The sequence below is a fragment of the Stegostoma tigrinum genome, chromosome 13, assembly GCF_030684315.1.
Source record: "Stegostoma tigrinum isolate sSteTig4 chromosome 13, sSteTig4.hap1, whole genome shotgun sequence".
NCBI lineage: Eukaryota > Metazoa > Chordata > Chondrichthyes > Orectolobiformes > Stegostomatidae > Stegostoma > Stegostoma tigrinum.
In genome coordinates, this window is record NC_081366.1 from 21,538,608 (window position 1) to 21,552,398 (window position 13,791).

The window sequence follows — 13,791 nt, forward strand, 5'->3', positions numbered from 1 at the left end:
CCTTTTCCGAGGAAGGATGCTCTTGCTCTCAAGCAAAGGCTTACCGGGTCAATTCCGGGGATGGCGGGACTGACACATGAGAAGACATTGACTGATTTGGCAGGAGTTCAGATGAATAAAGGGTGATCTCATAGAGACTTATAAAATTCTAACAAGACGAGACAGAATAGATGCAAGGAGGATGTTTCTGATGGCGGGTGTGTCCAGAACCAGGGGTCACCGTCTGAGAATTCAGGGTAGACCATTTAGGTTGGAGATGAGGAGACATTTCTTCATCCAAAGAGTGGTGAGCCTGTGGAATTCATTAGCACAGGAAGTAGTTAATGCCAAAACATTGGGTGTATTCAAGAGGTGGCTAGATATACCACTTGGGGTGAATGGGATCAAAGGTTATGGAGAGAAAGCATGAGTAGGCTACTGAGTTGGACAATCAGCCATAATCGTGATGAATGGTGGAGCAGTCTTGAAGGGCTGAATGGCCTCTTCCTACTCCTATCTTCTATGCTTCTATCATTGTACTCTTTACAGTTCACAATACTTTAAAGTTTTGTATCATCTGGAATTATTTTAATTGTACCTGTACACCAATGTCCAAGTCATTCAAGGAAAGCAATTGTCTTAGTACTGTTCCCTGGGGAACACCATTTATGTGTGTACACCTTTCTCCAGTCCACAAATTAATAATTTAACTCCACTCTCTGTTTCAATTGAACAGAGTTGTCATTCCTTTTCTTCCATGGGTTGCTGACAGCCAACTGAGCTAACTAACTACTGCAATGTATATATGCCTATAAACGACTCTTGAGAATTTTCATTCTCTTCTCTCTCTCTGTGATTCCTTTACATTTTTTCTTTCACTGTTACTCTTATCATTCTATTGTGAATTGGTTCCAACTGGTATCATAAACCTGATGCCCATCATAGACACCCTTTTTTCTATTTCATAGAGACACATCTTGTTGTTCATCTTGTCATTTTGCCATACAGGCAGTTCTGGCTTTGATTGACCTGTGGGAGCTTATGGGAATGTAGCCTGGCTCTAACTAAACTATTTCCTCTTTATGGCAGCTCATTGTTCCAAAACGGTTTTGCCTGCCAATATTTCATTTCAGTTTAAATGAGACAGATGCTTTCTCAACTTGCTAATTTTGGCATTTCTCTAATTATGTGTTTCTACTCTTGATTGATTCTTGTCCTTTTTCATGGTTAATTCATACCTTATCACATGATGTGTATTGCTCCTCACATGTTGCCATACTGCCACTTTACCCACTTAATCCTCACCATTTTCTGGAACCAGATCTAGCTATGATGTCTTCCTTGTTGGCCTGAAAAGGTATTGATCAAGGTAACTCTCCTGAACACACTGCAGAAGCTCTTCTCTCTTCCAATTTTTGGGACGTTGGGATCAGTTCCAAGGGAAGTTGGACATGTATTGATGGTTTACACCCCAATAGGTCTGGGTCGAAAGTCCTTTTTAGTTCTGCGAGAAAGGATTTAAACTAACTTGACAGGGACACGAACCAGAATCTACCATAATGAAAGCTAAACAGGATGCACAAAGGATTGAGAGAGGAATATATCACTAGAGCAAGAAATGGTAAGGAATCAGATCGGGTCAGACTAAAAGGAAATACATTGAAATCTAATTCAGGCTTATGGTGCATGTACATGTGTGCAGTTTGGAGAGCTGCATGCACAAATAACCACGTTAAAATGATGTGGTGTTGATAAAGGAGACCCAAGTCAAAATGGGAAGGTCTGAAAACTAAATATCCCAGGATACAAGATGCTGCAGTACCACCCATAATCATGACTTTATCGGTCCTGGTACTTTCTGTGATTTCCCGATAAATTTGGCCCACTAAGTCTTTCCCATTAGTGGTGACCTTCAGAGTACAACCAGTAGTATATTAATTGATGTTTAATTCTGACCAGATAAACCCTGCTTTTGGCCTGTCCAAAACATCTTCCTGCTTCAACACAGTAATATTCTCCTTAGTCAATATTGTCACACTACTTCATCTCTTTTCTTCCAATCTTTCCTGAGCATCTTGTATCCTGGGATATTTAGTTTTCAGACCTTCCCATTTTGACTTGGGTCTCCTTTATCAACACCACATCATTTTAACGTGGTTATTTGTGCATGCAGCTCTCCAAACTGCACACATGTACATGCACCATAAGCCTGAATTAGATTTGAACGTATTTCCTTTTAGTCTGACCCGATCTGATACCTTACCATTTCTTGCTCTAGTGATGTTTTCCTCTCTCAATCCTTTGTGCATCCTGTTTATCTTTCATCATGGTAGATTCTGGTTCGTGTCCCTGTCAAGTTAGTTTAAATCCTTTCTCGCAGTACTAAAAAGGGCTTTCGACGCAGACCTATTGGGGTGTAAACCATCAATACATGCCCTATTTCTCTTGGAACTGATCCCAATGTCCCAAAAATCAAAAGCCTTTCCTCCTGTACCATCTCATCAGTCACACATCTATCCGCTCTATTCTTCTATTTCTATAATCAATACAGGACTTCCTGTTTAAATCCTGAGCATTCTGCTTTGGGAAGTTAAAATCATGATAGCATGCACAAGGTAAAGACTCACATACAAAAATAGCTGTATTGCTGAATCTAAAAATACCTACAGAAAGATAGACCATTCGACCTAAATTACATAATTTGTGGTTATTGAAGATTGGAAGATTAGAATTAAAATTATAGTCACGACAGACTGTAGATACTTCAGTGGAAAATTCACTAACCATAAGGAAAGTTACCTTTTCAATTAGAGAGAGTGATTACTTTTGCTATCAACAGAAGAAAATTAAAGGAAGTGTGTTTAGTATTATTTTACAAAAGGTGTTGCATTCTGCTACAGTGCTTGGATTTCTTCCAGATATACTCCAAATGTGCTTGCATAATTCTGTGTTGCACGTGATTCTTTAAAAAAAATCACAACTAATATATCCAATGATTGCAAAGTCTGTTATTAACCATACCTATCAGCTGTCCACTTTCATTTTGATGAATTGGACACCGGCTGCAGCGAGAGAAGATGCTCCACTGTGGAATGTTTCCCAGACCTCAAGTCTGGGTTATGCATCTTCACTGCTCTTTAACTACATAGAAAACATTATTGTTAAGTTAAAGTGTGAAAATGCTGGCAACTGGCCATAACTGTGCTAAATGCATAGCTCATCAATGTCATGATTGGCAATGACCATAAAAGCAAGTTCTTTCCTCGTAGTGCTGAGGTGCAGTGACGAACAGTATCACTTTGTTGCATGCAGGAAAAAATCATGTTGCTACATGCTGTCAGAATATTGATAGAATTAATGTCCTCTGACATTGGCCATCCTTGCCTAGCTTACATGTGACTCCAGACCCATATTGATTGACTTTGAATTACCATCTGAAATAGCTTAGCAAGCCAATCAATTCAAGGGTAAATACGGATGCTCAACAGTGATGCCTCTGTCCCAAGATTGAATCAATAATAAGAACTGTGGTGGCATGCTGCAGTGTAAATAGTGACACATTTTCATTGTTTTGCAAGTTTATTGGAAGTAAAGGGGGTTTCTCCAAGATCAAGTTGATTCCAAATTAAAGTACTGAGCATTGAAAGAGATATTTTCAAATGTCTCAGTAATCTGTTGCCTAAGTTAGGTGGGACTTATTACGATCAAGCAGTCAGAGTTGTTTATTGGTGGCACCTAGAAAAACAACCTTAAGACTGGAAGTCATTTGACCCGAGATACCTATGAGCATCGATGTGCTTGTGGACAGTTTATACAATGGAATATTTACCAAGGGTGAACAGCTGCAGGCCTGAGATCACTATCACAAACACACATCATAGCTTTCTACTGCTCAAAGTATTCAATCCTCAAGTATGATACCAAACCAGCCTTTTATGTGCTGTTTCATTTCTAAATTAGAAGAAAATATTCAACCTAGAATTTGCCTTTTGTTTAATCACAGCTTAGCTTCACTCATCAGAGGACAAGTCTTTACAAAGGATGGAACACCATTGGTTGGAGTTAACGTATCGTTTGTCAAATATCCTCAATATGGGTACACGATCACTCGTCAGGATGGCACGTAAGTTGATAATTAGACTTTCTCTTTGGGATGTCTCTACTAGTAGTGCCCTTTCCTCATGTTTTCTGTATACCTAATTTATTAATTTAAATATGTTTGCTTATTTCATTATTACTCCAAGTTTCTTCTATATTTCTCCTCACCTGAGGGAGATGACTGGTCCAGAAATGTAGGCACAAGCTAAGAGATGACAGCCCAGAGACTCTCCCAATACTTATTGTTTATTTTTCGGCTTGGACAGTAACTGAGACTGAATTCTACTTCCATAAGGCCATGACAGGCTGTCTCAATCAAGTTTTCATCCAAATGCTGTCACATATCTCTTCCTGGCTCAGCTCATTAGATGCAAAAGTTGAAATTCAGGCTGACATTTTCCCTTTCTACTGCAGGAACATCAAGATCCATTAAAGCCAACTCCCTCTTCCTTTCTACCAGTTCCAGGCCATCATTCTATTACTTTCCAGACCCATTCAGACCTTCATTGATCCTGCTTAGATCATTTTCAGCACCACCTGTGCCAATATTCAGTCCTAATTGTTGGTCTGTCTGTATTTGCGCCCTTCTACAATTGTGGTTCCACTTTAACATATGGGTGTGCCATAGTAAAATTGCCAGAAGCACTACAAGTGCAGCCCCAGTTCAAACTATGTAGCCACCAATGGTCAATCTGAATCATGGAATCCCCAAATCCCAGAAGTCCCCCTACAATCATTCCGTTTTTTTTTCATTGCCCTATCTGATATGTCTCCAAGACATTCTTGAATTTTTATCCAAAAGTACTGCAGCAATATATATTTTTCCAAGAGCTTAATTTAATCTAGTTGGAATCTATAATATGCACATAGTTGCTGTAACTGCCTCTATATCTTGGTTTTAGAGTTTGCCCTTGCCATACTGTCCGCCATTCCAATCCTATCTGGCTGATACTTGATAATTTTGTCTTTTATTTTATGGTGTTTTTTTTAAAATAACATTTTCTCACCTGACAATGTACAATATTGTGGCAAATTTATTAACATTAAAGGCAAATAACTTTGAATACATTATGGTTTAAGTATCACTGAAAACTCTAGAAATATAAAATTATGTTGGTTTCCTCTGACTTCAATGGGGAGTTTAGAAGTAGCTACCAATCATTCCTAACAGCAATTAACTTCAAGTTGACCTCGTTGCTTTTTACGGCAATCAGGCTTTGTCACCTTGAAGGGACACATCAGATTACACACAGTTTCACCTCAGCATTAGAATTATACATCGTACAATACAGTATCTTGTGTAATACTTATACTGTCATCAAGCAGTGCATCAGCTGACTTGTGACCAATGCCATGGGACGTGTTCTGATTGAGTGCTTTGTGAATCACAGTGGAAAGAATTTGCCTTTTAATAATTAATTTGGGATGTAGAGAAAATTAATTTTTCTCGAATATTTTGGGATGTAAAAAAATGAGTTTTTCTCTCAGTAACATCACTTGTTCTTACCTATTTTAGTGCTCTGATTTTAATAATTATATTTTTAAGCTGAAATAATAAATTGAGAATTTTGCATTTGAACATGCTTTTGATGGTCATCATCATATTGCTTGAGGTCACGTAACATCAATGGTAGTATGATTCAGTTTCAGGTTGGTTTCTGTTTTAAGTGTGGCTAATTTATTTTCCCCTTAGGTTTGATTTGATTGCGAATGGTGGTGCATCACTTACTTTGCACTTTGAGCGTGCTCCATTCCTAAGTCAGGAGCGCACAGTCTGGCTTCCATGGAACACATTCTATGCTATGAATACTCTCGTGATGAAGACTGAAGAAAACACTATTCCAAGCTGTGATCTGAGTGGGTTTGTGCGACCTGAACCAATTCTTGTCTCTTCACCACTTTCAACTTTCTTTAGCTCTTCTCCTGAGCAGAACCCTATTATTCCTGAGACCCAAGTAAGTGCACTGCAAAAATTGTGGAAAACATATCAAATATGATTGGTTAGGGGAATCAGGTTTCTGAGGAATAAACTCACTCCGCAGCCAGGTATCTTGTAGCAGCAGTTAAAAGCTCAGTCGGGGAGCCACAGATTTGTCCCACTGATGTTTAAAATCTACCTGATGACCCCTGTATCCAGAACAGAAAACCTTGCCTGTCTTCCAGCCTCTTTGAAACCCTGTAAGTAATTTCCTCACCTCCCCATTCCCTCCTACTCCAAATCTCACCTGCAAGATCTGACCTGCCTGCTAGCTCAGTATAGAAGCTAGGCATTTCCCACTCTTCCCACCTAGCAAGCAATAGCAGGGTACCTGTCAGGCACTGGTAGCACACTGGCATTTTAAAAATAAAATCCAGTATCAAATTTAACTCGAGTCTGAGATAAGTAAGGAATGCAATAAGAAGCATTTGCCATCCTGACCTTATGCCCATTGTGGACATGAGTCAGATTCGCCCCTCTGGATAATTTGTATTCTGGCTTTAGTCAAAGGATTCCAAAACAAATTGTAATATTTAACCTTTTATTTTGAGATAGTTTAGACATGATTGTGAGATCCTTTTCATGTATAGTAAAGAACTGCTTAAATGCCATATCACACAAGAAAATGGGAACATGAAATAAATGCTAGTGAGTCATCTGGCCATTAAATTCTTGTTTGATTATTAATTGCATTGCACTTAAGTAGTGTCCTTACCAAAGCAAAAATTATACCTACTTTAGAGGATTAATTTTGTAAGAACCAGTCAAAGGGATGCAGTTTTCATAACATCTATAAGTTTGAATATTTTCATCAAGTTAAATATCTTTCTGTTGCAAATCTACATTATTTCCTTTTAGTTTTGATACTCCCAATTTTGTAGTTTCATTTAACTTAGGCAGATGGGTGAATGCACCCAGCTTTCTCTCATAACTATATCACAATTGATTTCAAAGAGGAACACATGAATACCACCTGACTCTGTTCTCTTTCTGTTAGTGTGGAAAAGCCTGATTAGCTTTTCCTTTCAAGAGTACAAGATCGATAGTTTTGATCAACAATGCAGAAAATAGTTGCTACAATAGACAGCTAAAATTATATCTACCCAAGAGAATCTGGAGTTGGAGGGAATGGAGATATCAGAGACATTGGTGATATAGAACATAGAACAATTCAGCACAGTACAGGCCCTCCGGCCCACGATGTTGTGCCAAACTTTTACCCAAACCCTAAGGTCAATCTAACCTCCACGCCTACCTTATACCATCATCCATATGTCTATCTAATAGCCACTTAAATGCCCCTAATGAGGTCGACTCCACTACCCTCTCCAACAATGTATTTCACACCCCTAACACTCTCTGAGTAAAGAATCTACCTCTGACATCTCCCCTATATCTACCTCCACTCACTTTAAAACTATGTCCCCTTGTAATAGCTACCTCCACCCCAGGAAAAAGTCTCTGGCTATCCACTCTATCTATACCTCTGATCATTTTGCACACCTCTATCAAGTCACCTCTCATCCTTTGTCATTTTAAAGAGAAAAGCCCTAGCTCTCTCAACCTTTCCTCGTAAGACCTTCCCTCCATTCCAGGCAACATCCTGGTAAATATCCTCTGCACCTTTCCAATGCTTCCACAACAAGTGGCGACCAGAACTGGACACCATACTCCAGATGTGGCCGAACCAGGCTTTTGTATACTTGGAGCATAACTTCATGGCTCTTGAACTCAACCCTTCTATTAATGAAAGCTAACACACGATATGTCTCCTGAACAATTCTATCCACCTGGGTGGCAGCTTTCAGGGAACTGTGGACATGACCCCCAAGATCCCTCTGCTCCTCTACACTACCAAGAATCTTTCCGTTAACCCTGTATTCTGCTTTCAAGTTTGCCCTTCCGAAATGAATCACCTCACACTTTTCAGCGTTAAATTCCATCTGCTACTTCTCAGCCCAGCCCTGCATCCTATCAATGTCCCTTTGTAACCTAGAACAGCCCTCTGCACTATCCACAACTCGACCCACCTTTGCATCGTTCGCGAACTTACTAATCCACCCTACCACTCCTACATCCAAATCATTTACAAAAATCACAAATAGAAGAGGACCGAGAACATATCCTTGTGGTACACCACTCATAACTGAGCACCATATTGAATATTTTCCGTCCAGTACCACCCTTTGTCTTCTAAGGGCCAGCTAATTCTGAATCCAATCTGCCACATTTCCCCCTATCCCATGCCTCCTATCCTATCTCTCAGAGCCCTTTCCAATAATTTTCCCACCACTGAAGTAAGACTAACTGGCCTGTAATTTCTGGGATTTTCCCTATTCCCTTTTTTGAATTTGGGAATAATGTTTGCCACTCTCCAATATTCAGGCACTATACCCGTGGACAATGAGGACGAAAAGATCATCGCCAAAGACCCTGCGATCTCTTTCCTCACTTTCTGTAGAATTCTTGGATAAATCCCATCAGGTCTGGGGGACTTATCTACCTTCAAGTTCCTCAAAATTCCTAGTACATCTTCCTTACTAACATCCACCTCCTCCAGCCTACCAGCCTGTTTCAAACTGTCCTCCCCTACAGCTAGGTCCCTCTCAGTTGTGAATACCAAAGAAAAGTATTCATTAAGGACCTCTCCTATCTCTTTAGGGTCCGTGCACAAATTCCCTTTCCAATCCTTGATCAGCCCTACCCTTTCTCTGGTCATTCTCTTATTCTTTACATATGTGTGAAAAGCCTTGGAGTTTTCCTTGATCCTATCTGCCAAGGTTTTCTCATGCCCCCTTACAGCTCTCCTAAGCCCTTTCTTCATCTCCTTTCTGGCTAACTTGTATCTGTCTGGAGCCTTTTCTGATCCTTGTTTCTTAAACCTTATGTAAGCATCCTTCTTCCTCTTAACTGGTCGTTCAATCTCTCTTGAGAACCAAGGCTCCCTCTGTTAGGTTCATTTTTGGACACCCTCACGAACTTGATGCAATAACAAGACACTGACCTGTTTAGAAAAACACAAATCCTTTATTACAAAGCAAGTACAAGCCGTGGAGGATCACTGTACTCAACCCGGCACAGAATACAGAGTCTCGTAAGCGATTCTCCCTGAGCAATGGACAGTGCTCGCTTTTTATACCTTATTGAGTTACATCGGACAATGACATGATACAATTACTACGTTGAAAACATAAAGTGAGCAGGAAACACTATTGATCGTTTGTGAAGTGACTGCTCACGACAGGGTGTGATTTCAAGCCGCCGAAGTGTCTGGCTTAAACAAAGTCAGTGCCCTGGCCCCTTTAGCAGAAACAGAAGTTACATTCTTTACAGGATTTCAGAAGTCTCACACCTTTACAAACCCTTCCCACCTAATATTATTTGAGACACATACCCTGTGCAGGAAGATAAAGACTTACAAAGTTTATACCTCAATCTAGTCAGGTAGCAAGTTTTAAAACAGTGTCTGCATACCTCTGTGTAAGCAGATAAAGAGCATTAAATTATGGAGAATATAGAAATCAATGGGATCTTATCCCAATAACATCTCACCTTACTCAACCACATCTTCCCTGTCTGCTAGGGACAAACATATCAAGCACATGCAGTATGCATTCCTTAAACAATCTCCACATTTCTATAGTGCTTTTCCCTGAGAGCATATGTTCCCTTTTTTTTACTCAGTTCCTGCCTGACAGAATTGTAATTACCCTTCCCCCAATTATAAACCTTACCTTGCTGTATGTACCTATCCTTTTCCATGACTATTGTAAAAAAACATAGTTACAATCTCTACCGCCAAAATGCTCTCCTACCAATGAGTCTAACACTTGGCCAGGTTCATTGCCAAGCACCAAATCCAAAGTGGCCCCTCTTCGTGTTGATCTATCTACATACTGTGTCAGGAATCCTTCCTGAACGCACTGGGCAAAATCCCCTCCATCTAAACTATTACAACTAAAAATTTTCCAATCAATATTTGGAAAGTTGAAGTCACCTGAACAACCCTGTGTCTTCTGCATTTTTCCAGTATCTGCTATCCCAATCCGCTCCTCCACTTCTCTGCAACTCATAGGGAGTCTGTAAAAAGAACTCTAACAAAGTGACTGCTCTTTTCTTGTTCCTGACCTCAATCCAAATTGACTCTGTAGGCAGAGATAATGGGAACTGCAGATGCTGGAGAATCCAAGATAACAAAGTGTGGAGCTGGATGAACACAGCAGGCCAAGCAGCATCTCAGGAGCACAAAAACTGACATTTCGGGCCTAGACCATTCATCAGAGAGGGGGATGGGGAGAGGGTTCTGGAATAAATAGGGAGAGAGGGGGAGGCAGACCGAAGATGGAGAGAAAACAAGATAGGTGGAGAGGAGAGTATAGGTGGGGAGTTAGGGAGGGGATAGGTCAGTCCGGGGAAGACGGACAGGTCAAGGAGATGGGATGAGGTTAGTAGGTAGGAAATGGAGGTGTGGCTTGAGGTGGGAGGAAGGGACAAGTGAGAGGGAGAACAGGTTAGGGAGGCGGGAACAAGCTGGGCTGGTTTCGGGATGCAGTGGGGGGAGGGGACGAGCACCAGCCTAGCTCATCCCCTCCCCCTACTGCATCCCAAAACCAGCCCAGCTTGTCCCCGCCTCCCTAACCTGTTCTTCCTCTCACCTATCCTTTCCTCTCACCTCAAGCCGCACCTCCATTTCCTACCTACTAACCTCATCCCGCCTCCTTGACCTGTCTGTCTTGCCTGGACTGACCTATCCCCTCCCTACCTCCCCACCTATACTCTCCTCTCCACCCATCTTCTTTTCTCTCCATCTTCGGTCCGCCTCCCCCTCTCTCCCTATTTATTCCAGAACCTTCTCCCCATCCCCCTCTCTGATGAAGGGTCTAGGCCCGAAACGTCAGCTTTTGTGCTCCTGAAATGCTGCTTGGCCTGCTGTGTTCATCCAGCTTCACACTTTGTTATTGTTGACTCTAGACATAGCATTCTTGAACTGCCTTTCAGTTGCGGCTATTCTAACCCTGACTAGCCACTCCCCCACCTCTTTTACCAGCCTCCATATTTCTTTTAAAGCATCTAAATCCCGGAACTTCCAACAACCCATTCCTGTCCATGAGCTACTCAAGTTTCTGTAATGGCCACAACATCGTAGTTCCAAGTACCAATCCATGCTCTAAGTTCACCCACCTTATTTCTGATACTTCCAGCATTGAAGTATACACACTTCAAACCATCGCTGTGTCCACAATTCTGCTCCATCGACTGCATTTCTTTATTAACAACCTCACTCCCCATTGTTTCTGTTGGAAGGCTGAATACCTCTTCCTCTGCATTATAAATCCAGTTCCCCACCCCCTGCCAATCTAGTTTAAACCATCCCATATAGCTCAAGCAAACCTCCCTCCCAGGATATTTGTGCCCTTCCAGTTCAGGTGCAACCTATCCTTACTGTACAGGTCCTACCTTTACCAGAATGTATATAAAGAGATTTCATAGGTAATGTTGAAGGTAAAGATCAACTTTGATAGATAGGTTATAACAACTCTGTGTAATTCCACTTCATATGCTTCAATTTCCTGGTCTGTATATCCTTATTATTACTACAGAATTGCAGGCTAGGTATTTCAGTAGAATTCACTAATACTTATGGAGTGTTAGCAGCTGAATCAGCCCTTCTTTCTCAAAGTACAGTCTCCAACAGTCCATTACTGCTTCGAAATCACCAACTACACCCCTGCTCTCTGCCAATAACTCTCCACTTCAATCCCCTGGTACAGTTCTCTTCTCCAGAGCAAAAAGAAAACAACTGAAAGGAAGCTGTTATGATTGGAATTAAATCTGATAACTTTTTAGAGAATTTGTTCCACAGAAATCTAATAACAGTGTATGCTGTTTAACCTGCGAGAAAAAGCAAAGAGGCTTTTGAAACACATGAAGTAAAAATGATAAATTCAAGCAATTGAACATAAATAATTAAATAAACAGCTTGGAAACATCTGGATAAAATATGTGTTGGGTTAAACTATGAATAAGTGTGAGCAGAGAGTGGAGTTGCCAAGGACTGAGTGTGACAAGAAATAAGTGCTAACTTTGGAATTTGGTGCAGGTGGGAATTCACTGTTTTTTATATTTTTAGTCAGTCTCCAGTAGCTGGTGAGCATCGAAAGGCATTAATTAGTTCAGCACATAGGTGATTGGTTGGTGATTTTTAAGATTTTATTCCGAACAAGGCTACCTGCTGTGAAGGTACTGAAGAACATAGAACAGTACAGCACGGTACAGACCCTTCAGCCCATGATCTTGTCCTGACCTATTATCCTACTGAGATCAAACTGCCCTGCATACCCTACATTTTACTATCCTCCGTGTGCCTCTCCAAGAGTCGCTTGAATGTCCCTAATGTATCTGACTCCACTACTACTGCCGGCAGCACATTTCACACACCCACCACTCTCTGTGAGAAGAACCTACCTCTGATATTTCCTGTATACCTTCCTCCAATCACCTTAAAAATATGCCCCCTTGTAATAGTCTTTTCTGCCCTGGAAAGAAGACTCTGGCTACACACTCTATCTATGCCTCTCATCATCTTGTACACACTTTATCAAGTCACCTCTCATCCTTCTTTGCTCCAATGAGAAAAGCCTCCCTCAACTTTTCCTCAAAAGACCTGCCCTTCAGTCTAGACAGTATCCTGGTAGATCTCCTCTACACCCTCTCAAAAGCTTCCACATCCTTCCTATAATGAGGTGACCAGAACTGAACACAATATTCCAAGTGTGGTCTAACTGCAGTACAACCTCGTGGCTCTTAAACTCAATCCCCCTGCCAATAAAAACCAACGCACCATTTGCCTTCTTAGCAACCCTACTAACTTGGGTAGCAACTTTGCGGGATCTATGGATGTGAACCCCATGGATCTGTTCCTCCACACGGCCAAGAATCCTGCCATTAACCCTGCATTCTGCATTCAAATTCGACCTCCCAAAATGAATCACTTCACACTTTTCCGGATTGAATTCCATCTGCCACTTCTTTGCCTGTCCACAACTCCTCCAACCTTCATGTCATTTACAAGAGATCTAATTATTGCAGTAAATTTATTTAGCTAAATAAATAACTCACTATTAAGTACAGCGTTAACAGAAAGATTCTTGGCAGTGTGGACGAGCAGCGGGATCTTGGGGTTCATGTCCACAGTTCCCTGAAAGCTACCACCCAGGTGGATAGAGTTGTTAAGAAGGCATATGGTGTGTCAGCTTTCATTAATAGAGGGATTGAGTTCAAGAGCCATGAAGTTATGCTCCACCTATACAAAAGCCTGGTTCAGCCACATCTGGAGTCCAATTCTGGTTGCCTCATTACAGAAAAGATGTGGAAACGTGGAAAAGGTGCAGAGGAGATTTACCAGGATGTTGCCTGGAATGGAGGGAAGGTCTTACGAGGAAAGTTTGAGAGCGCTAGGGCTTTTCTCTTTAGAATGACAAAGGATGAGAGGTGACTTGATAGAGGTGTACAGAATGATCAGAGGTATAGAGAGAGTAGACAGCCAAAGACATTTTCCTAGGGTGGAGGTAGCTATTACAAGAGAGCATAGTTTTAAAGTGAGTGGAGGTAGATACAGGGGAGACATCAGAGGTAGGTTCTTTACTCAGAGAGTGGTTGAGGCATGGAATGCATTGCCAGAGAGGATAGTGGGGTCAACCTCATTAGGGGTATTTAAGCGGCTATTAGATAAGCAT

At 41.2% G+C, this 13,791-nt stretch overlaps 1 protein-coding gene across 3 annotated transcripts in view; it reads left to right on the forward strand.

Moving 5' to 3' along the window:
* The window catches only part of LOC125458215 (teneurin-2-like), a 2,666,206-nt gene that overhangs the window by 2,572,181 nt on the left and 80,234 nt on the right, over positions 1–13,791 (forward strand). For all 3 annotated transcript variants that reach the window (XM_059650601.1, XM_048543265.2, XM_048543267.2), the window contains 2 exons: positions 3,983–4,102; positions 5,771–6,032. In XM_059650601.1, the coding sequence (XP_059506584.1) occupies positions 3,983–4,102; positions 5,771–6,032 (382 nt within the window). The remainder of the gene's footprint in view (positions 1–3,982; positions 4,103–5,770; positions 6,033–13,791) is intronic.